Raw genomic sequence first — 22,698 nt, forward strand, 5'->3', positions numbered from 1 at the left:
CAGGTTGGATTTATTTGTATAATATTTGTAGAAGTATAAATAAGGATTTATTGTAGAATTTAATGAGTCCCCCCCCCACCTCGTTCTGGACGCCTAATTTGTAACCTGCGCCTGATTTTTTAATGTGTACAACAGGTTTTTTCAGTTCTACAAAAATCTTCACTGGCTCCATTCTACTTTAGTTTGGAATACGTTTTCACTGTGGAAACTTTCAAATCAGGCGTCAGTGGCCGGACACGCCCCTTTTTGAAGAAAAAATTCTGTTCCAAAGTAGAACTGTTCTACCTGACTAGAACTGCAGAAAAAAAAATGTGGGGAATTGCGATTTCTAAGATAGTCCGTTCTCCACCAGTTGCTCCAAAAAAAAAAAAAAATCAGGCGCAAATCATGTGGAAACTTGGGCCCTATGTCTTTGTCTCATAGAAACATGAGTAGACTATTTAGCCCTTCGAGCCTGTTCCACCATTCAATGAGATCATGGCTGATATGTGACCTAACTCCACGTACCCGCATTTGTATCATATCCCTTAATACCCTTGGTTAACAAAAATCTTATCAAGCTCTGATTTATAATTATCAATTGACCTAGCATTAATTGCCGTTTGTGAAAGAGAGTTCTAAACTTCTACCACCCTTTCCGTGTAGAAGTGTTTCCTAACTTCACTCTTGAAAGGCCTAGCTCTAATTTTTAGACTATGCTCCTCGGTTCCTCTTAATATCTTGAAGACTCCTTAATTATAGACTCTAGTAATTTCCCATAAACAGATGCTGTGCTAACTGATCCATAATTTTCTGGTTTCCCTCCTCGCCTTTTTTAAATAGCAAGTGACATAGACAAGTTTCTAATGTAAAGGAACAGTTCCTAAGTTGAGAGAGCTTTAGAAGATTATAGTTGTGGTATCTGCAATGTGCTCACCTACTTCCTTTTAAAACCCTGGGGTGGCAACCATCTGGCCCTGGGGATTTGTCATTATTTTCTTCATTACTGTTAATTTTCTCATTAATTTTGGTGACTCCTTGTCCCTGATTCAATATTAGTTTCCTTGGGATGTCTGGCATGCCAACCTCATCCTGCACAGATGTAAAATAATTATTCAACTTGTCCACCATTTCCTTATTTTCATTTAGAATATCAGTTATCAAGAGGTTCACATAGCTCCTGACCACACTTTTATTTTCCTAATATAATTGTAAAATAAGAATTGTGTTGATTTTGATATCCCTTGCAAGTTTATTTTCATACTCCCTTTTTGTAGCTCTCTCTATCTTTTTGTCACCTTTTTGTTTTTACATAGAAACATAGAAAATAGGTGCAGGAGTAGGCCATTTGGCCTTTCGAGCCTGCACCACTATTCAATAAGATCATGGCTGATCATTCACCTCAGTACCCCTTTCCTGCTTTCTCTCCATACCCCTTGATCCCTTTTAGCCATAAGGGCCATATCTAACTCCCTCTTGAATATATCCAATGAACTGGCATCAACAACTCTCTGCGGTAGGGAAGTCCACAGGTTAACAACTGAGTGAAGAAGTTTCTCCTCATCTCAGCCCTAAATGGCTTACCCCTTATCCTTAGACTATGTCCCCTGGTTCTGGACTTCCCCAACATCGGCAACATGCTTCCTGCATCTAACCTGTCCAGTCCTGTCAGAATTTTATATGTTTCTATGTGATCCCCTCTCATCCTTCTAAACTCCAGTGAGTACAGGCCCAGTCGATCCAGTCTCTCCTCATATGTCAGTCCTGCCATCCTGGGAATCAGTCTGGTGAACCTTTGCTGCACTCCTTCTATAGCAAGAATGTCCTTCCTCAGATTAGGAGACCAAAACTGAACACAATATTCCAATGAGGCCTCACTAAGGCCCTGTACAACTGCAGTAAGACCTCCCTGCTCCAATGCTCAAATCCCCTAGCTACGAAGGCCAACATACCCTTTACCGCCTGCTGTACCTGCATGCCAACTTTCAATGAGTGATGTACCATGACACCCAGGTCTCATTGCACCTCCCCTTTTCCTAATCTGCTGCCATTCAGATAATATTCTGCCTTGATATTTTTGCCACTAAAATGGATAACCTCACATTTATCCACATTATACTGCATCTGCCTTGCGTTTGCCCACTCACCTAACATGTCCAAGTCACCCTGCAGCCTCTTAGCGTCCTCCTCATAGCTCTCACCGCCACCCAGCTTTAGTGTCTTCTGCAAACGTGGAGATATTACACTCAATTCCTTCATCCAAATCATTAATATATATTGTAAATAGCTGGGGTCCCAGCACTGAGCCCTGTGGCACCCCATTAGTCACTGCCTGCCATTGTGAAATGGACCCGTTTATCCTGACTCTGTTTCCTATCTGCCAACGATTCCTCTCTCCACGTCAGTACATTACCCCCAATACCGTGCGCTTTAATTTTGCACACCAAACTCTTTTGTGTGGGACCTTGTCAAAAACCTTTTGAAAGTCCAAATACACCACTTCCACTGGTTCTCCCTTGTTCACTCTACCAGTTACATCCTCAAAAAATTCTAGAAGATTTGTCAAGCATGATTTCCCCTTCATAAATCCATGCTGACTAGGACCGATCCTGTCACTGCTTTCCAACTGGGCTGCTATTTCATCTTTAATAATTGATTCCAACATTTTCCCCACTACTGATGTCAGGCTAACCGGTCTATAATTACCCGTTTTCTCTCTTCCTCCTTTCTTAAAAAGTGGTGTCACATTAGCTACCCTCCATCCATAGGAACTGATCCAGAGTCAATAGACTGTTGGAAAATGATCATCAATGCATCCATTATTTCTAGGGCCACTTCTTTAAGTACTCTGGGATGCAGACTATCAGGCCCTGGGGATTTTATTGGCCTTCAATCCCATCAATTTCCCTAACACAATTTCCCGCCTAATAAAGATTTCCTTCAGTTCCTCCTTCTCACTAGACTCTCGGTCCCCTAGTATTTCCAGAAGGTTATTTGTGTCTTCCTTCGTGAAGACAGAACCAAAATATTTGTTTAACTGGTCCGTCATTTCTTTGTTCCCTGTTATAAATTCACCTGAATCTGACTGCAAGGGACCTACGTTTGTCTTCACTAATCTTTTTCTCTTCACATCTATAGAAGCATTTGCAGTCAGTTTTTATGTTCCCAGCAAGCTTCCTCTCCTACTCTATTTTCCCCCTCCTAATTAAACCCTTTGTCCTCCTCTGCTGTATTATAAAATTCTCCCAGTCCTCAGGTTTGCTGCTTTTTCTGACCAATTTATATGCCTCTTCCTTGGATTTAACACTATCCTTAATTTCCCTTGTTAGCCACGGTTGAGCCACCTTCCCCGTTTTATTTGTATCTCTCTCCCAGTAGCCAGAGTCTGTGCTAGTTCTTGTATTTCTGTATGCCTTTTCCTTTTTAATTTTATGTTGTCCCTTACCTCTAGTTGTCCATGGCTGTTTTTTGGGGCAAGTAGAGCATTCAATTCATTTTTGAGCATCTCTCTCTGATCTTTTTTGGTTTTACCCATTAACCGATTTGCCCAGTTTACTGTGGACAGTCTCTATCTCATTGCATTGAAGTCAGTCTCTCTAAATCTAGAATCTTAGTAGCTGTTTTGCGTTTCTCTCTTTCAAACGCTACGATGAACTCGATCGTATTATGATTGCTATTAAATAAATGTTCACGCACCGTTACATTGTTAATTAAATTTGACTTATTACTCATTACTAAATCTAATATGGCCTGACCCCTTGTTGGTTCTTGGACATATTGCAGCAAACTATCCTGAACAAGAAATTCTGACATGAGCTAGTCTGCTTAACCCAATCTGAGTTAAAATCCCCCATTAAACCCACTCTGGCTTTACTACATGCTTTTCTAATCTCTGCATTTATACATTCCACCACTTCACAGCTGCTACCAGGAGGCCTATACACTAGTCTCACTACAGTCTTAAATCTGTTTCAGTTTCTTAATTCTTTCCATAAGGTCTCAACTGCCTGCTTACCTCTCATTATATCCTGACTTACTGTTGTGATTTCATCCTTAATCACTAAGGCTACTCCCCCTCGAGCATTTCCCTACCTTTCATGTAGAGCTTATAACCTGATATATTTAGTTTCCAGTCCTGACTGTCACGCAGCCATGTCTCCGTAATGGCCACCATGTCATAAACCCCAAGTGGAATTTGTTCCTTATACGCCATACGTTTTTATAAAGAACACTTATTTAGGCCACACACCCTAACCCGTCATTCTGCTGTAATGTTTTACTTGCGCATTTCTTGTATCTCCTGGTTTAATTACTTTACATCTTTATTTTTCCCTTTTACCTGCTGTGCCTAAAACACAATTTCTGACTTACTCTACTCTCTTCCCTTTCGTTTGTTTTTGAACTTTTTTTTAAAAAAAATTGTTCTGGGATGTAGGTGTCGCTGGCAAGGTCAGCATTTATTGCCCTTGAGAAGTTGGCGGTGAGCTGATTTCTTGAACCGCTGCAGTCCATGTGGTGACCAACAACATAGGAAAGAGTAAGCAAGCGGTCCTGTTCAGAGAGAACTAGGAGTTGGGAGCTAAATTTAAAAACAGGACCTCAAAGGTCATCGCTGGATTATTACCCGAGCCACGTGCAAATTGGCGTAGGGATAAGCTGATTAGGGAAGTGAGCACGTGGCTGAAGGAATGGTGTGGGAAAGAGGGTTCCATTTCATGCAGTGCTATTATGGAGGCAGTTCAAGGATTTTGATTCCGCGACGCCAGAAGGCACCATGTCAGGATGGTGTTGTATTACAGTTTCCACCTGAGCCCACCCACATTTACTAGTTTAAAGTCCTTGTGATTGCCCTACTTATCCATTCTGCGACGACCCTGATCCCAGCCCGGTTCGGGTAGAGCCCGTCCTAACAGAACAGTCCCTTCCTGTCCCAGTACTGGTGCCAGTATCCCATGAAATGGAACCCTCTTTCCCACACCATTCCTTCAGCCATGTGCTCACTTCCCTAATCAGCTTATCCCTACGCCAATTTGCACGTGGCTCGGGTAATAATCCAGCGATGATGACCTTTGAGGTCCTGTTTTTAAATTTAGCTCCCAACTCGTAGTTCTCTCTGAACAGGACCGCTTGCTTACTCTTTCCTATGTTGTTGGTCCCAACATGGACCACAATGACTGGATCCACCCCCTCCCTCTCCAATATCCTTTCAAGCCAGTTCACGATGTCCCTCACCCAGGCAGGCAACATTCTATGTGGGATTCTCGATACCGCTTGCAAGGATACTATCTGTTCCCCTAATTATTTAATCCCCACACAACTACCACATTACGCTCCCGTCCTCCCCCTCCCTTTGGACAGTCTCCTGCTCCAAGGTGCCATGGTCAGCATTCTGGCTGTCCTTCTGACTGTCTTTATCCTTATCCTCACAGGTAGCAAGAACATTGTGCATGTTGGATCGGTTTCTGCGGATCCTCCATCTATATCTCATCTGGGTTCCCTTTACTCTGTACAGTACAATTGGTCACTCAAACCCCATTCTCATCCTGCTCTCCTGAGGTGTGACCGAGGTCTGGAGCAAACTGTCCAGATACTCCTCCCCCTCCTTTGTATCAGAGTGTCTTCAACTCTCCCTTCAGCTCAAGGACTCTGAGCCAGAGAAATTCAAGACGCAGGCGTGTTCGCTCGGGAAGTCTCTCTGTCCACAAACTCCCACATACTGCAGTCCATGCACTCGACCTGCTCTGCTGTTTTAGTCTATATTATTTATAACTACTTTTTAGTCTGTAGTATTACACACTAATTTGCACTAAGTTCTAAAATACTGAACAAAATGTTAAATACTACTTGCCTCAGGCTTGCACAAATCAGTGTATTGGAGGCAAAAAGCAGCACCTCCTTGCCCCTCTGCACTGAATCCTCTGTGTGTGTGTGTGTGTGTGTCTCTGAGTGTGTGTCTCTCCTCCATTAACCAACTTCCTCCCCCTCTGCCCAAATAATAGATGCATCCAAAAATTCCATCTCCAGATTCTCAGCTGAAAGCCCCATTGTTCCTTGTGCCTATAAAGTAATTTATTTGCTCATTGTCCAGCTGAGGAACTGATCCCAGCTGGACTGTGGGAGGGAGCAGAGTGGGGGTGGGGAGAAACAAATGCTACATTTTACAAGGCTGGTGGTTTTAAAAACTTGTTGAGTATTAAAATATACCACATAATTTTATTACCTACGTTTTCATCTGTGTGAGGATTGGTAGGAGAGAATGATTAGTCTATTGGAATAAATTGTTAAAGCAGTCCCATGTGAATGGTTGTGGACATTGCTGGTGAGTTGTGTGATGTTCTAACACCCACTCAATGACCTCACCAGCCTTGACCCTTCCTCTGCATGCAGCCCTGATGAAGTGTGTTTTCCCCCGTTGGGTGTGGGTTTGCTGAAATGCCTCTGAGAACTTTTATTTCTTGTTTTAATATGAGCATTGCAATATTTTCTTTTTTAATGCATGTGTTTGGTCCTTTGTTTCTCTCTGGTGTTGAGCTTCCCTTCTTTGTCTTTTTTAAGCAATGCGATTGGTCCCCTTGTTGCTCTTTGGCTGATCTACCAGGAAGGAGCTGTGCTGCAGAAAGCCTCCACGCCGATCTGGTTGCTGCTATATGGTGGTATGGGCATCTGTGCCGGTCTCTGGGTCTGGGGGAGGCGAGTCATTCAGACGCTGGGCAAAGATCTCACTCCCATCACCCCATCTAGGTGAGTATGGTCCAAGTGCATCTGGAACATTTGCACATTACGTCACATTTACTGTTGCACTGACTAACCTAGTAGGTAGCTAGGCTTGCCGCAATGCAAAAGTGCAGGTGGTATCATTGGATTAGATGTCTTGTTTGTGCCTTTCCAAATTGAAGCAATGAATTATTTTGTACTTATTTAGGTTTTTCTCCTCCTGCCTCGCTCAACCTTGTGTTTCCCCCCACCCCCACTCCATGCATCAAATGAACCACATGAACAAGTTTTGGCTAATTGCATTTATTGCGCATGCTGATGGTACTAACATTGAGAAGTGTACCTTGACACACGCTCTTCCAGCTTTTCTCGCTGTGTCCAAAATATCTCCCAGCTGTGAAGATGCCAACTCAGAAGTATAGTTCAGGTTGGTAAATCTAATGTTAGTTGCCATTTAAAGGCACCTCGAGCACTATTTCTAACCTCCACTATGCGAGGGCTCAGCCTCAAGGACCCAATGGCTCCTCCTGCGCCAAAGTAGCAAGCCACTACAAAGAATACCACACGGACTGCAGCATTTCTAGTAGGAGACCCACCACCACCTTAAGGCAATTAGGGATGGGCAATAAATGTCAGCCTTACCTGCGCTACCCACATAACAAAAAAGGAATCAACTGCCAAGCATCCAGTGCACAAGTGTGACAGGCCCTTCTGGTTAAAAAAATCTTGCAGTTGGTCCCTGAAGTCAGGATTGCAGAAGTCCTGTTCCCCTAAATTTATACTCCATTGTGCCACATTTTGTCTAGATGTTGTCTTGCCTACTGCTCCTGGGTTTTTGCAAACACAGTAAGGTAATTGCCCAGTTCAACATACAACTGAAGTGTGTCTTTATATTCTGCATAATAATAGATGTAGTAGATATGGCCAACCTTAAATGCTGCAGTGCTTTGCCTTGTGCTTACTTTATGGATACAGCTCGCAGACCTTGTTCCTGAGTCCTGATGGAATGAGCAGGCTGGTAAGATATCCAAGCAAACCTCCTAGGCTTACAAAGGCACGGAGGGCCTGTGGACGTGCTGGCCAGACCTTTGTGCCTCTATACTGTCACTTGTTCAGAGATGTGCGATAGCTCAGATCTCTATAACTGGCCCCTATCCCTCAAATGTTGCCTCTCCAGAGAGAGTAAAGGTCTACTCCCTCTTCCCACTGCCACCGAACACTTATTGGGGCTTATTTTAACTTTTATTGCCAGGCGGCAGACATCCCGAGTATGTGAGAAAGCATTCTCTGAACGTCAGTCCTTTACCTCCTGTGCTCCGTTGCTGATCCCAGATTTGCTCTTTTGAACCATTGCATTCCTCTGATGTGAATGAGTTTGACGTGAAAGCCTTCAAATGTGCCACCGTTGTACGATGTCTCGCACGCGTAGCGTTACACGTTCATGACTGAGCTTCATTACACGGGTAATTGGGGGAGAGAGGGAAGAACATAAGTAGCATTGATTTATCACAAGCGGCGACAATTCTAGCCTCTAAAAGCTGGAACCATTGGAGCACTATGGGGTTGTATGTTGCACCATCTGGGCAGTGCGACAGTATCTCTTGTATCAAAATGTACACTTTTTTTGTGTGTGTGGGGAGAAGAGCTGAGGGCCCCTTCCATATGGTGTGAGTCACATTCAGCCAGCCTTGTGTATGTTGCATGTCATCAATTTAGTGCTGTGTTTGTTAATGCTACTAGCCCACACTATGATGGGACCTGCAACATTCACATGAGCTAGACCGAATGCACGCAATGAATTTAGTCGACTGATACCAATGATAACTATTTCAGAGCCCACACGAATGTATTATACCTTGAATATTGATGTTGTAATTACTTAATTTTTTAAAAGATTAATTTTTTTGAAAACACACACATGGCTGCCAGATATATCACAAAGATTGCCCTGGATGCTTGTCCAGAGCTGCGGTAAGACTCTTGTATGCTGCCTGAGGCTTCATGGTATTAATCTTGAGACTCACTGGTGCAACAAATGATTGTGAAGTGTTGTTTTGTGCTTCCTGCAGTGGATTCACTATTGAGTTGGCTTCGGCGTTCACAGTTGTGGTTGCTTCCAATGTTGGACTTCCTGTCAGTACCACACACTGCAAGGTATGCGTATGCCCTGTGACTGCGACACAAGCAGTTCAGTCTGTTCTACTCTGAGGCTTGGCTCACATCAATTCCTGGTGGCATGACTCATCCTGAGGCAGGGAAACAGAGAGGCAAACTTAGTACTGTTCTGCACCCATCTCGGTGCCAGGCCTACTTGCAAAGAGCATTCTTTGTGGCAAAACAAAATGTGGACTTGAACCCACAAGGAACAGACTGAGATTCAACTGCTAACTTACCCAGACGGAACTGAACATGGTCAATCTACTTGTGCTTGACCACCTTTTTAAAGAAAGAACTTTCATTGATACAGCGCCTTTCATGACTTCAGGATGTTCCAAAGTGCTTTACAGCCAATGCAATACTTTTGAACTTTAGTCACTGTTGTAATGCAGGAAACACAGTAGCCAATTTGTACACAGCAAAGTCCCACAAACTGCAATGTGGTAATGGCCAGATCATCTGTTTAGAGAATTAATATTCACTAAGCTAGTTTTAAAAATCTTAGTGAAGCAGGCGATGCTCTCAACGAAACAAACTGACTAAATTTTTCGGGAAGCTATCTCTTGTGCATCCCTTGCACCATATCTTTTGGTACATCGGACAACTGCACTGAATCGCCCAAAAATGCATTTTGCAGCACTCGATGGCCTTAAGTTCTAGTTTAGCTGATGGTCGCACTGTTTCAGGTTGATGAGCTCTTCATGCCACTGTGGACTGATTTGCAGCACACTCCTTGGGGCAGGAGTTGGTGTTTAGTGGAACCTCTCATCACTCACTCACTGTTCCATATTGCATGTTTGTGGTGGGATGTCTTTCACGTGCTTTTCTTACTACAAACTTATTTTCTGTTTCTTCACAGTGGATTTTGCATTGAAGTAATGAGTGCGCTAACTGTACTTGTAGCCTCAAATGTGGGCATTCCAATAAGTTCCACTCATTGCAAGGTATTGGTGTGTCACGTTAATGCAGCGATCATCTTGCTACCACCTTTAGCAAACCAAACACTTGAACTAAAACCATGCTGGCTGTTGCATTCTGCCTTCTTGAGTGTAGCATGCAAGGAACCTCCCTACAAACTCAAAGTTAATTGGAGAAAGTGATTTTGAATTTTGTTTGTTTTAAGTATGTAGTTTTATAGCTAGACTAGTTGATCTTCATGACGCTGATCATTAACCAGGTGAAGGGGCGTTAGAGGATGAGGGATAATTGGACAAGGGCACACAGACATTATTTGACCCCTATTTTATATTCTGTCCTCGTTTTTATATATTTAAATGATCGATTCCCATGTCCACACTACAGTTGGAATTGCCACGGTGAACTTGTCACACAATTTCGCCCTCCCGCCAGCAGTTGTGCTGCAGCACCTTCACTGGCAGGAGGGTGGTGTTACAGTGTGACATGTTTACATGGGCAATTTGCATTATAAATGATAAATATAAATTTATCTTGGGGCTTGTTGATGGGACATAAGATTTTTAATATTCTAGATTGTAATGGGGGACTCTTGAGACGTTTGCCAGGGTGGGTTAATTTTCTGACTTTGTTTGGGCTAGGAGGAGTTGCGCACTGCCATTACATATCGGAAACTTCCTGCAATTTATTCTGTGGGCAGGATTCCCTGCAGCCAGTGATAATCCTGAAATAAAACTGCTCCCTTGGTTTGAGATCACATTGAATGGTGAGCATTGGCCATTGAGTTGAGGCCAGGCTTCTGTCGAGTGTTGCTACAAGTGGGCTGAGAGGGGTGCGGGAAGAGAAGGAGAGAGAGCAAGGGATTGAGTGGGTAAACTTTTTTTTTTACAATCTGAATTTTAGATTTCACTTTTTTTTAATAGTGTTCGAATAAAACTTTTGAGTTAGTTGAAGATACGCAAGACCCTGAAGATTTAAGCAAAGAGAAAATCATTTTTCCACATTAGATTTTTTATTCTTTGATCAGAATGATTTATTTTTCTGGCCATGTACATTTCTGCTTCCCAATTACGTAATTGCAGACTATCTGTAGAAAACAAGTTGCAGGGCAGCCTTGGCACAAGAGATTTCTGGAGTTCCAACTTTGGAGCTATCTGATCATTCTTGCAGATTTAGCTGTGTGGTACGATTTTCCCTCCCCTCCTCCCAGCTATCTGCAGGAATTTTAATTGGAGTCAGGCCCTGGACCCTGGGGAGAGTGGGCAAGGAGACTGGCAGCACTTGGGGTGCGAGACTTGGAATGCATAATTTATATAGTCTGATGGTGGATTTTTAGCTTGTACTTGGACTGCATAATCTCGTGGTTTTTTTTACATTATCTGTCAGGAAGAGAGGTAGGATCCCTTTAGAGGATAATCAGGCTTCTGTTGTGTTTTGAAGGCAAATTGCATCAGTTAGTTCATTTTGCTAGAAGTATTTCTAACATGCTCGCTCTCCAACCAACTTGTTAACACTACTTTTTCTACCTAATGCATCATTAAATGAATCTATTAGTTTATTAACTAACTTGTTTTGTTTTTGAAGAGTAGGCCGATAACCTCCCCAAATCTGAGATACGGATGCAAGTTCAAATAGGTAACTTCACTGATCCTGCATTCCGGGCAGACAGGCTACCTTGCTCGAAGGGAGCATGGGTTAGAGACTCTGAAAACTCTGACCGAGGAGCCTCACTCTAAGGGATCATGGATTTGAGGGAGAGGACTACCCATCTCTGACTTGGGCTCTTGTCCAGCACAGCTTCACTGTTGGCAGTGTGGGATCGGATAATTAGTGCCTTTTGAAAGCCACATACTTGGTACCTTTTTGCACTCTAAAACTGTGATTTGGTTCAATGCTCGTGGTTGGGTCAGAACTATTCTGAATGGTATCAGGATGCAGTGTTTGCATAACTAGTGTGTGGAATGCAATACCTGCACCGTTGACTACATAGGGTACCTGCCACCTGCATGGTTTTGGCACTTGACTTCTATTTTGACAAGGTTGTGGACATTTAGTATCGGTCTACTCTTCTATCATTTTTGTGTCTCTCTTTCCTTTCCACCCCTCTCCCCCCCCCCCCCCAACCCCTTCCTGCTGATTCCTACTAATATTTGTGTTGATTTTTACTTGCCTCCCTAGGTTGGATCTGTGGTGTCTGTGGGATGGATCCGATCACGCAAAGCCGTAGACTGGCACTTATTTCGTAATATCTTCCTGGCCTGGTTTGTGACTGTCCCGGTCTCTGGTCTCTTTAGTGCTGCTGTTATGGCACTGTTTGTATATGGAATACTGCCATATGTTTAAATTTTATTGTGATTTTTATTTTATTTTTTTTAAATATTTTTAACCAGCAGCGTGAGGTGTCCTTCACCCTGTCACCCACCCCAAGAACTGGTTTATTCCTTTTTCTTGCTCTCCCATTTCAAGAGGAATTAAACAGTATAAATTAATTTTACATTTCCATCTTTTCCGTTCTCTCCCACGCTGTAAATAACACTACATGTGCTCATTTTTGGGGACTTGGTAGTATGTAACAGCAAAGCTCTATTGTATGGTGCATCTGTGTACCAGTGAGTAATGCTGCCTAAGTCCTGGAATGGATGGTACTGCTTGGAAGATTTGCCCCCTTTGTAGTACTGATGTGTGTGAAGCTGCTGTACATATTGTATTATTACTCACTGGAAAGGTTTTTTTTTAGTATGGATCTGAAAAAAAAAGAGGGGAATTTAAAAAAAAAAATATATATATATATGCCGTGGTATAGTAAAATCATCCTTCTGATGCAAAACGAGGTACAAAAACCCCAGCTCTGTCATTCAGCATTGTTTTTTTGCAAGGCACTGTACCCTGTAACTGGGCCTAGTCCCATTCTACTCTGCATGCTACAAGCTACAAACACCATAACCAGAATCGGGAGTGATGGGTTTCTTGGAAACTTGATTTCTTTTATAAGCTTGACAGTTGTACTATATTGTAATTTCTATTGTAAATACTTTCTAAAGAAGAGATCTAGGTTTGTGTGGGTTTTTTTTTAATTGGGACACATTTTGCTCTCTCAAGACTTTCAAAACAATATCGAATGTACCAAAGATTCAAGAATAAAGATTTGACAGTATTTCCACTTTGGTTTATTGAAATGCCTGTTTGTAATTCAGGGTCTTTCTCCAGTTCTTTGCCATTTAAATGACATTTGATCTGTTTTTACTGGAAACAGATTTCTTCGGTTCCTTTCAACCAAAAAATATTCTTCTGTGTAGAAGATGACATCAAACCAAATATCGAGTTGGCATTGTGCTAATTGGCAGTCCCACTGGACGATGCCTTTCCATAATGTTAAATGTGCATATTTGGTCTGCAGCACTGTATACCCCAAGTACTAACACCATTCATTTCCACGGGAGAGATTGGGGGTTCTCTTGATTGTCTGTCTGCCATAACTTCGGGTGGAAGATCAGCGAAAATGCCGGAGAAACGACACGGACATGGTTTCCACGGAGCTTCCACCGAAATTACATTGGATGATCGAGAACCCCCTGCAGAAATTTAACCCCACAAAATGGGGAGTCAAAGCCTTTGTTATGGTTGACTTAAAGATAAAAGTTACCTCTAGGTGATGACCATTTTATTTTTGAACCAACGACGATTTGTATTTATATAGTGCCTTTAATGCAGTGAAACGTCCCAAAGCATTTCACAGGAGAGTTTTCAAACAAAATTTGACACCGAGTTACATAAGGAGATATTGGGGCAGATGATCAAAAGTTTGGTCAAAGAGGTAGATTTTAAGGAGTATCTTAAGAGGAAAGAGAGGTGAGGTTTAAGGAAGGAATTCCAGAGCTTAGGGCCATGGCAGTTGAACGCACGGCTGCCAAAAGTGGAGCGATTAAAATCGGGGATGCTCAAAAGGCCACCATTAGAGGAGCGCAGAGATCTGAGGGTTGTGGGGCTGGAGGAGATTACAGAATTAGGGAGGGGCAAGACCATGGGATTTGAAAACCGGGATGAGAATTTTAAAATCGAGGCATATTAAAATGCCACATTTAAAACTTAAGTTTACACTACATGCAGTTTGATCATAGTCCTTTTTTTGTTTTGTATTTCAAGAAGATTGTATCAATTTGAGAACTGTTTTAGGGGAAACGGAGGGGAAGAGAGGGAAATGAGATGGGACTTTTACTATCTAATCCACACCAAATACAAGAGGAGCAGTGCGATTCTTTTTTTTTTTTAAAGTTCATGACCCAGACCTTTAGTCAGCTGTTGATGTTTTCATTGCTCACTCGTTGCAGATCAACCCATTCCCGGGATATATGTTGTATTTTGTACATTCCCATCACATCTTTTTGTTTTGCAATGTTTACAAAGCTTGGCCCATCACCAGCAGTTTGCAAGTATGGGCTTGCAAGATGAGAGATGTGTTCCTTGACTCACTGTCATTGGATTTGTGGATTACAAGTACGTTTGCTAGAATGGATGAGCAAGCAGTTTCAAAGAAGTGATTGTGTGATACTTTCCCTTTGGAGCTCGCTAGTAGAAGTTCTGATGGACCAGTTCATGTATGACCACTTAACTGGCTGTTACTACGCTCCTGTGTGGGCTGTTTTTGATCGATTGTTAACACCGTATCTTTTAAATGCCTTTTATTAAAATTGGGTGCACTGAGGAATGTAGCACCGAGTGTGTTAAGTGTTTGTAAGTGAACTTTGCCAATTGTGGTCTCTACCCCGGCAATTTCCAAAACTTATGTAAAAATAGGTTATAAAAACTATAAAACTCTGTCCATGGCTATAACTAGGTGTTTTTTTTTTCTCTGATTCTGAAGATTGCTTGTACTTCAAATGCTGTATCTATCATGTTAGGAAACCTAACCCTCCAGCTGCAGACCCACCCATTTAAAAAAAATAAAAATAAATAAATAAATAAATAAAAGTAGAGAAGAGCTCTCCTTGGTTTCGGCCTTGGCTCAGTGGTGGTGAAGGTTGTGGGTTCGGTACTGAGGGAAAGTTGCACTGTTGGAGGTGCCGTCTTTCGGGTGAGACATTAAACAGAGATTCCGTCTGCCCTCGGGTTGATATAAAAGAAGCAGGGAGTTCTACCTGGTGTCCTGGCCAATATCTATCCCTCAAATCTACATCACTGGAACAGATCGCTGTGTGTGGGATCTTGCTGTGCGCAAATTAGCTGCCACATTTCCCTACTTTACACTTCAAAGTGCTTTGGGACATCTTGAAGTAGTGAAAGGCGCTATATAAATGCCAGTTAGTTTTTAGTACAATAGTTTGTCATTCCTTTCCCAGGGATATTGAATGGTTATACTGACCAGTGAACTAAAATCCCACTCGGAGTTCAGTTCCCCACGCTGCAGGTTGAAATCCTTCCATTGTGGTGCAATTTGGTGTCTTCCAGGAATCTATCCACTGTAAATGTATTGTTTTTGATTACTTGTATCATATTGCCAATAACTGACTTGTTTTCCCCTTCCAGTTGGGGGAAAGAAAATCATCATTCATTTGTACTCTGATGGGAAAATTAAAAAAAAATCATTTTAATGAACTTCATTAAAATCGTCTTACTAAAAAGTTTTGTTTTGACTGGTTATTTACCATGAGGCAGCAACAGCCGGTAACATCCTAACTGTGGAGCAGTAGAACATTGCCAGTTAATTTTAATAGTTAGGTTAATTGGTTGTAATTGTTCTGCTAACAAGCACTCATGTCTATGATGTTACTGGGTCAGGCTGGTATACCACCGAACCAACACACCCTTCTAAACCGGGTGATGCACTGGAGACCATGTAGACCCTCCACCCTGTTTTCTCCATTCCAAAAATTGGCATATGTTGCTGCCAGACTTGCATTCAGCCTTGAACTGATCATTGCACAGAAACAGAAAAGAAACACTGATGGTACAAAGACAGAGTTACTTCAACAGAGTTTAAATATAGAATTGCAAAGAATATACAACACAAACATGCCATTTGGCCCAAACAGTCTATAGTGGCAATTATGCCCCTCCTGTCTTTCCTCCTCTATCTATCAGCATAACCTTGCATTCCCTTCTCTATCATATGCTTATTTAGCTTCCCCTTAAGTGCATCTATACTATTCACACCACTCTCTGGGTAAAGAAGTTTCTTCTTCTGTATTCCCTATTTGATTTCTTGGTGACTATCTTATTGATGGCCTCTAGTTTTGCTCTGCCCCATAAGTGGAAACATTCTCTATCCACTCTCAAAATCTTTCATAATTTTAACGTCCTAGTAGGCCACCCATGAGCCTTTTCTTTTTAAGAGGAAAGAGACCCAGCCTGTTCTTCCTGATGGGTATGACCTCACAGTTATGTTTTCATCCTTGATGGGAAGAATAGAAAAACAGAATATTTTTTTAAATGGTGAGAAACTATTAAAAATGTTGTTCAGAGATTTAAGTGTCCTCATACAAGAAACAGAGAGGTAGCTTGCACATACAGTAAGCAATTAGAAAGTCAATGGTGCGTTGGCCTTGATTGCAAAGGTACAAGAGTAAGGACATCTTGCTACAATTTTACAGGGCTTTGGTAAGACCACACCAGGAGTAGTGTGCACAGTTTTGGTCTCCTTATCTGAGGAAGGATATACTTGTCTTAGAGGTGCTGCAACAAAGGTTCACTAGAGATTCCTGGGATGAGAGGGTTGTCCTATGAGGAGAGATTGAGTAGATTGGGCCTATACTCTGAAGTTTAGAAGAATGAGAGGTGATCTCATTGAAACATACAAGATTCTGAGGGTGATAGACAGGGTAGATGTTGAGGTTATTTCTCCTGACTGGAGAGTCTAGAACTAGGGGGCACAGTCTCGGTATAAGAAGTCGGCCATTTAGGACTGAAGAGGAGGAATTTCTTCACGGCTGTCTGGGGTAGAGAATTCCAAAAATTCACAAACCTCAGAGTGAAGGTTCAGTTGTTTGTATTCGAGACCAAGAAATAGATTAGATTTTTGGACTCTAGGGGAATCGAGGGATTATGTTGATTGGGTGGAAAAGTGGAGTTAAAGCCAAAGATCAGCCATGATACTAAATGGTAGAGCAGGCTCGAGGGGCCATATGGCCGACTCCTGTTCCCAATTCTTATGTTCTGCTACTTATCCCCTGACTCTGCATGCTCCGACCTTAAACATAGGCGAATATAGTAGACCAATCAGGAGACACGAAGAACATCCCAATAGGAACTTAATACAATCATTATCACTAATGAAGTACTCGGTAAAATAATGGGGCTAAAGATGGACAAGTCCCCTGGACCTGATGGCTTACATCCTAGGGTCTTGAGAGAAGTGGCTGCAGAGATAGTGGATGCATTGGTTGTAATCTACAAAAAATTCCCTGGATTCTGGAGCGGTCCCAGCGGCTTTGAAAATTGCAAATCTAATGCCTCTTTAAAAAGGAGGCAGACAAAAAGCAGGAAACTATAGACCAGTTAGCCTAACATCTGTCGTTGGGAAAATGCTGGGGTCCATTATTAAGGAAGCAGTAGCAGGCCATTTGGAAAAACATGATTCAATCAAGCCGAGTCAGCATAGTTTTATGAAAGGGAAATGTTTGACAAATTTGCTGGAGTTCTTTGAGGATGTAATGAGCAGGGTGGATAAGGGGGAACCAGTGGATGTGGTGTTTTTGGATTTCCAGAAGGCATTCGATAAAGTGCCATATCAGAGGTTACTGCACAAGATAAAATCTCACTGGGTTGGGGGTAATAGCATAGATAGAGGATTGGCTAACTAACAGAAAACAGAGTCGGGATAACTCATTTTCCAGTTGGCAAACAGTAACTAGTGGGGTTCCACAGGGATTGGTGCTGGGTCCTCAACTATTTACAATCTACACCAATAACTTAGATGGAGGGATCGAGTGTAATGTAGCCAAGTTTGCTGATGATAAAGATGAAAGCAAATTGTAAGGAGGACGCAAAAAATCTGCAAAGGGCTATAGACAGGCTGAGTGAGTGGGAAAAAATTTGGCAGATGGAGTATAATGTGGGAAAATGTGAGGTTATCCACTTTGACAGAAATAATAGAAAAGCAAATTATAATTTAAATGGAGAAAACTTGCAAAGTGCTGCAGTACAGAGAGACCTGGGGGTCCTTGTGCATGAAACACAAAACGTTAGTGTTACGCTCATTAATAAATGCAATGAGTAATTATGACCTTGGCTCCTTTAATTAAACTCCAGAGTATTGGTACAGCGTGTGAGGCCTGCTTATATACAGTGTTCCCAAGGGATGCTGGGATCTCTTGGGACTCCAACAGGTAGGCCCTCTGGTGGTGGTGTGATACAGGTTGCCAAGGGTTACATACACAACATCACTCCCTCCCAAAGTCAATAGTACACTTATTTATAGGGTGAGACGATCTGGGGCTTTTCGCTCCCTTGTCGATCGTCTCGGTACAAATGTGGGTGAGTTGGTTGGTTCTTCCCTGGGCAGCTGTGTGTGTGTGCTGGAGGATCGAAGTTGGTGGTGTCCTCTTCGGGCTGCTCGTAGCTGTTCATGAACTGCAGTTTGGTTTGGTCCAAATGTTTTCTGAAAGTTAGTCCATTGGCAAGTTTGACCTGAAACACCCTACTCCCTCTTTGGCTATGACTGTGCCAGCAAGCCATTTGGGACCATGTCCATAATTGAGTACAAATACAGGGTCATTGACCTCAATATCACATGACAAGTTTGCGTGATCACGGTACATACTTTGTTGATGCCGCCTGCCCTTGATGTGATCATGGAGATCAGGGTGGACAAGAGAGAGCCTTTTTTGAGTGCCCTTTTCATGAGCAACTCAGCTGGGGGAACCCCGGTGAGCGAGTGGGGTGTGGTGCGGCAGCTGAGCAGAACTCGGGACAGTCGGGTCTGCAGGGAGCTTTCCGACACAAGTTTCAAGCTTTGCTTGATGGTTTGAACTGCCCCTTCTGCCTGGCCATTGGATGCGTGCTTGAACGGGGCAGATGTGACGTGCTTGATCCCATTGCGGGTCATGAATTCCTTGAATTCAGCACTAGTGAAACACGGCCCATTGTCGCTGACAAGGACATCAGGCAGACCGTGTGTGCTAAACATGGCTCGTAGGCTTTCGATGGTGGCGGTGGACGTGCTTACAGACATCATTACACATTCAATCCATTTTGAATAAGCATCCACAACAACCAAGAACATTTTGCCTAGGAATGGGCCTGTAAAGTCACCGTGGATCCTAGACCACGGTTTGGAGGGCCACGACCACAAACTTAGCGGTGCCTCTCTGGGTGCATTGCTCAATTGAGAGCAAGTGTTGCACTGGCGCACGCATGACTAAATCTGAGTCGATGCCGGGCCACCACACATGGGATCTGGCTATAGTTTTCATCTTTACTATGCCTGGGTGGGTACTGTGTAGGTCGCGTATGAACGTTTCTCTGCCTTTCTTAGGCAAGACCACGCGATTATCCCACAAAAGACAGTCCACCTATAAGGATATTTCGTCTTTGCGCCTCTGGAATGACTTAATCTCTTCCTGCATCTCTGCTGGGACGCTGGACCAGCTCCCATGGAGGACACAGTTTTTTTAATCTGATCTGGCAGGCTGTAACGGGTGACTTTTCGTCTTCGAATGCATCCATCACCAAGAACAAGTCTGCAGGCTGTGCCATTTCCACCCCGGTGGTGGGCAATGGTAGCCGACTGAGAGCATCAGTGCAGTTCTCCATGCCTGGTCTGTGGCGGATTACATTGTTGTATGCCGACAGCGTGAGCCCCCATCTTTGGATGCAGGCAGAGGCATTGGTATTAATCCCTTTGCTCTCTGAGAATAGCGATATGAGCAGCTTATGGTCAGTTTCTAGCTCAAACTTGAGACCAAACAGATACTGGTGCATTTTTTTCACCCTGTAAACGCACGCCAGAGTTTCTTTTTCCATCATGCTGTAGACCCTTTCGGTCTTGGACAGACTCCTGGACGCATAGGCGACCGGTTGCAATATTCCCAATTCGTTAGCTTGTTGTAACACACACCCGACCCCGTTTGACGACGCATCGCAAGCTAGCACTAATCGTAATACATGGGTTATACAGAACAAGCAGTTTGTTTGAACATAACAGATTTCTGGCTTTCTGTGAATTCCCCCATACCCAGTCGTCTCCCTTGCGCAGTAGCACATGTACGGGTTCTAGCAAGGTGCTTAACCTGGGGTAGGAAATTACAGAAATAGTTGAGGAGTCCCAGGAACGACTGCAGCTCCGTCACATTCTGTGGTCTTGGTGCGTTCTTGATGGCCTCTATCTTGGTGTCGGTGGGTCTGATGCTGTCTGCTGCGATTCTTCTTCCTAAGAACTCGACCTCTGGCGCCAGGAAATCACACTTTGAGCGTTTCAATCCGAGTCCCACGCGATCCAACAGACTAAGAATCTCTTCCAGGCTCTGCAAGTGTTCAATGGTGTCCCGACCTGTAACCAGTTTTCGTCCTGGAAAACCACGGTACCTGGAACCGACTTTAGCATGCTCTCCATGTTCTGTTGGAAAATAGCCGCAGCCGAACGAATCCCAAATGGGCATCTGTTATAAATGAACAGACCTTTGTGCGTGTTGATGCAGGTGAGGTCTTTCGAAGATTCCTCCAGCTCCTGCATCATGTAGGCCGAAGTCAGGTCCAACTTGGTGAACGTCTTTCCTCCAGCCAGGGTCGTAAATAGGTCGTCTGCCTTGGGTAACGGGTACTGGTCCTGTAGCGAAAAACGGTTAATCGTTACTTTATAGTCCCCACAAATTCTGACCATGTCGTCATCTTTGAGTACCGGGACAATCAGACTGGCCCACTCGTTGAACTCCACCGGCGTGATGTTGCCTTCTCGCTGCAGCCTGTCCAGCTCAATTTCCACTTTCTCTTGCATCATATATGGTACCGCCCGTGCCTTGTGCTGGATGGGCCGTGTACCGGGAACCAAGTGGATCTGTACCTTCGCCCCTGATAAACTTCCAATACCTGGCTCAAACAACTATGGGAATCTGCTCAGAACCTGGGCACATGAGGCGTTGTCAACAGACGAAAGCACTTGGATGTCATCCTAGTTCCAGCGGATTTTTCCCAGCCAACTTCTGCCGAACAGTGTGGGGCCATCCCCTGGCACAATCCATAGTGGGAGTTTGTGCATTGCTCCATCATAGGAGACTTTTACTTCTGTGCTGCCAATTACAGGGATCAGCTCTTTGGTGTAAGTTCTTAGCTTGATGTGAATGGAGCTAGGCTTGGGGCTAAGTTTGGGCCTGTGTACCTTATTGCTCCACAGCCTGTCAAAGGCCTTTTTGCTCATTATAGACTGACTCGCACCCATGTCCAGTTCCATGGATACTGGAATTCCGTTCAGTTCAACTTTTAACATGATCAGTGGACATTTTGTGGTGAAAGTGTGTACCCCGTATACTTCTGCCTCCTAGGTTCGAGTCTCTAGTTCAGCCTGATCCACCATGGATCGATCTTCCTCTGCAACGTGGTGGTTTGCAGGGTTTGCAGCTCGTCTGCACATTCGCTGGAGGTATCCCATTTGTTCTGCAGCCTTTGCACGCATCGTGTTTGAAGCGGCATTGATGGGGCCGATGATCACCTCCACAACACCAACAAGGTGTTAATTGCCTCGCATTAACGATTGATGGCGGACTCTGGGTCATCTGAGGTCATGCAGCAGCCGGCGTGTACGTTCTGCCATGTACATTCCTGCTTGAAAACTACGTTACTTTGTGCACAGTACTAGCCAAAACCTCTTTATGCTGCAAAATTTGTTTGGTGTTATCGCTGATGGACATAAATGCCTGGGCTATTGTTATGGCTTTGCTCAGATTCGGTGTTTCAACAGTCAATAGTTTGCGAAGGATAACCTCATGGCCAATGCCAAGCGCAAAAAAGTCTCTTAGCATTTGTTCAAGGAATCCATCGAATTCACAATGTCCTGCAAGGCACCTTAGTTCGGCGACGTAGCTCACCACTTCCTGGCCCTCCGACCGTTGACACGTGTAGAACCGATACCTCGCCATCAAAACACTTTCCTTCGAATTTAGGTGCTCCCGGACCAGCATACACAATTCTTCATAGGATTTGGTTGTTGGTTTCACCGGAGCTAGAAGATTCTTCATAAGGCCATAGGTTGTTGCCCCACAGAAAGTAAGGAGGATCGCCCTTCATTTGGCAGCATTCTCATCCCCTTCCAGCCACGAAATATTGGTCGAGTCTCTCCATGAAGGCCTCCCAATCATCCCCTTCTGAGAATTTCTCCAGGACACCAACAGTCCTTTGCATTTTCGCATGGTTGTTCGTTACCTCGTCGCCAATTGTTATACTCATAATAAAGGATGAACGCTGAGTACTGTATGCAATGAGTAAGTGTGACCTTAGCTCCTTTAATTAAACTCGAGTGTTGATACAGCGTGGGAGGCCTACTTATATACAGTGCTCCCAAGGGATGCTGGGATCCCTTGGGACTCCAACAGGTAGGCCCTCTGGTGGTGGTGTGATACAGGTTGGCAAGGGTTACATACATAACAGTTAGTATGCAGGTACAGCAAGTAATCAGGAAGGCAAATGGAATGTTGGCCTTTATTGCAAGGGGGGTAGAGTATAAAAGCAGAGAAGTCCTGCTACAATTGTACCGGGTATTGGTGAGGCCACACCTGGAGTACTGCATACAGTTTTGGTCTCCGTATTTAAGGAAGGATATACTTGCATTGGAGGCTGTTCAGAGAAGGTTCATTAAGTTGATTCTGGAGATGAGGGGGTTGACATATGAGGGTAGTTTGGGCCTAGACACATCAGAGTTCAGAAGAATGAGAGGTGATCTTATTGAAACTTATAAGCTAATGAGGGGGCTCGACAAGGTGGATGCAGAGAGAATATTTCCACTCAGAG

At 43.6% G+C, this 22,698-nt stretch overlaps 1 protein-coding gene across 6 annotated transcripts in view; it reads left to right on the forward strand.

Moving 5' to 3' along the window:
• Positions 1-15,349, forward strand: part of slc20a2 (solute carrier family 20 member 2) — a 122,382-nt gene extending 107,033 nt beyond the window's left edge. For 4 of the 6 annotated variants that reach the window (XM_070880278.1, XM_070880296.1, XM_070880305.1 and 1 more), the window contains exons 9-11: positions 6,535-6,720; positions 8,763-8,847; positions 11,944-15,349. In XM_070880278.1, the coding sequence (XP_070736379.1) occupies positions 6,535-6,720; positions 8,763-8,847; positions 11,944-12,108 (436 nt within the window). In that variant the 3' untranslated portion in view covers positions 12,109-15,349. Of the gene's footprint in view, positions 1-6,534; positions 6,721-8,762; positions 8,848-9,709; positions 9,795-11,943 lie in introns of all 6 variants that reach the window. The other 2 variants (XM_070880314.1, XM_070880322.1) reach the window with 2 other exon arrangements.
• The last annotated feature ends 7,349 nt before the right edge of the window (positions 15,350-22,698 follow it).

This window comes from Pristiophorus japonicus, chromosome 1 (assembly GCF_044704955.1).
Source record: "Pristiophorus japonicus isolate sPriJap1 chromosome 1, sPriJap1.hap1, whole genome shotgun sequence".
NCBI classification, from domain to species: Eukaryota; Metazoa; Chordata; class Chondrichthyes; family Pristiophoridae; genus Pristiophorus; species Pristiophorus japonicus.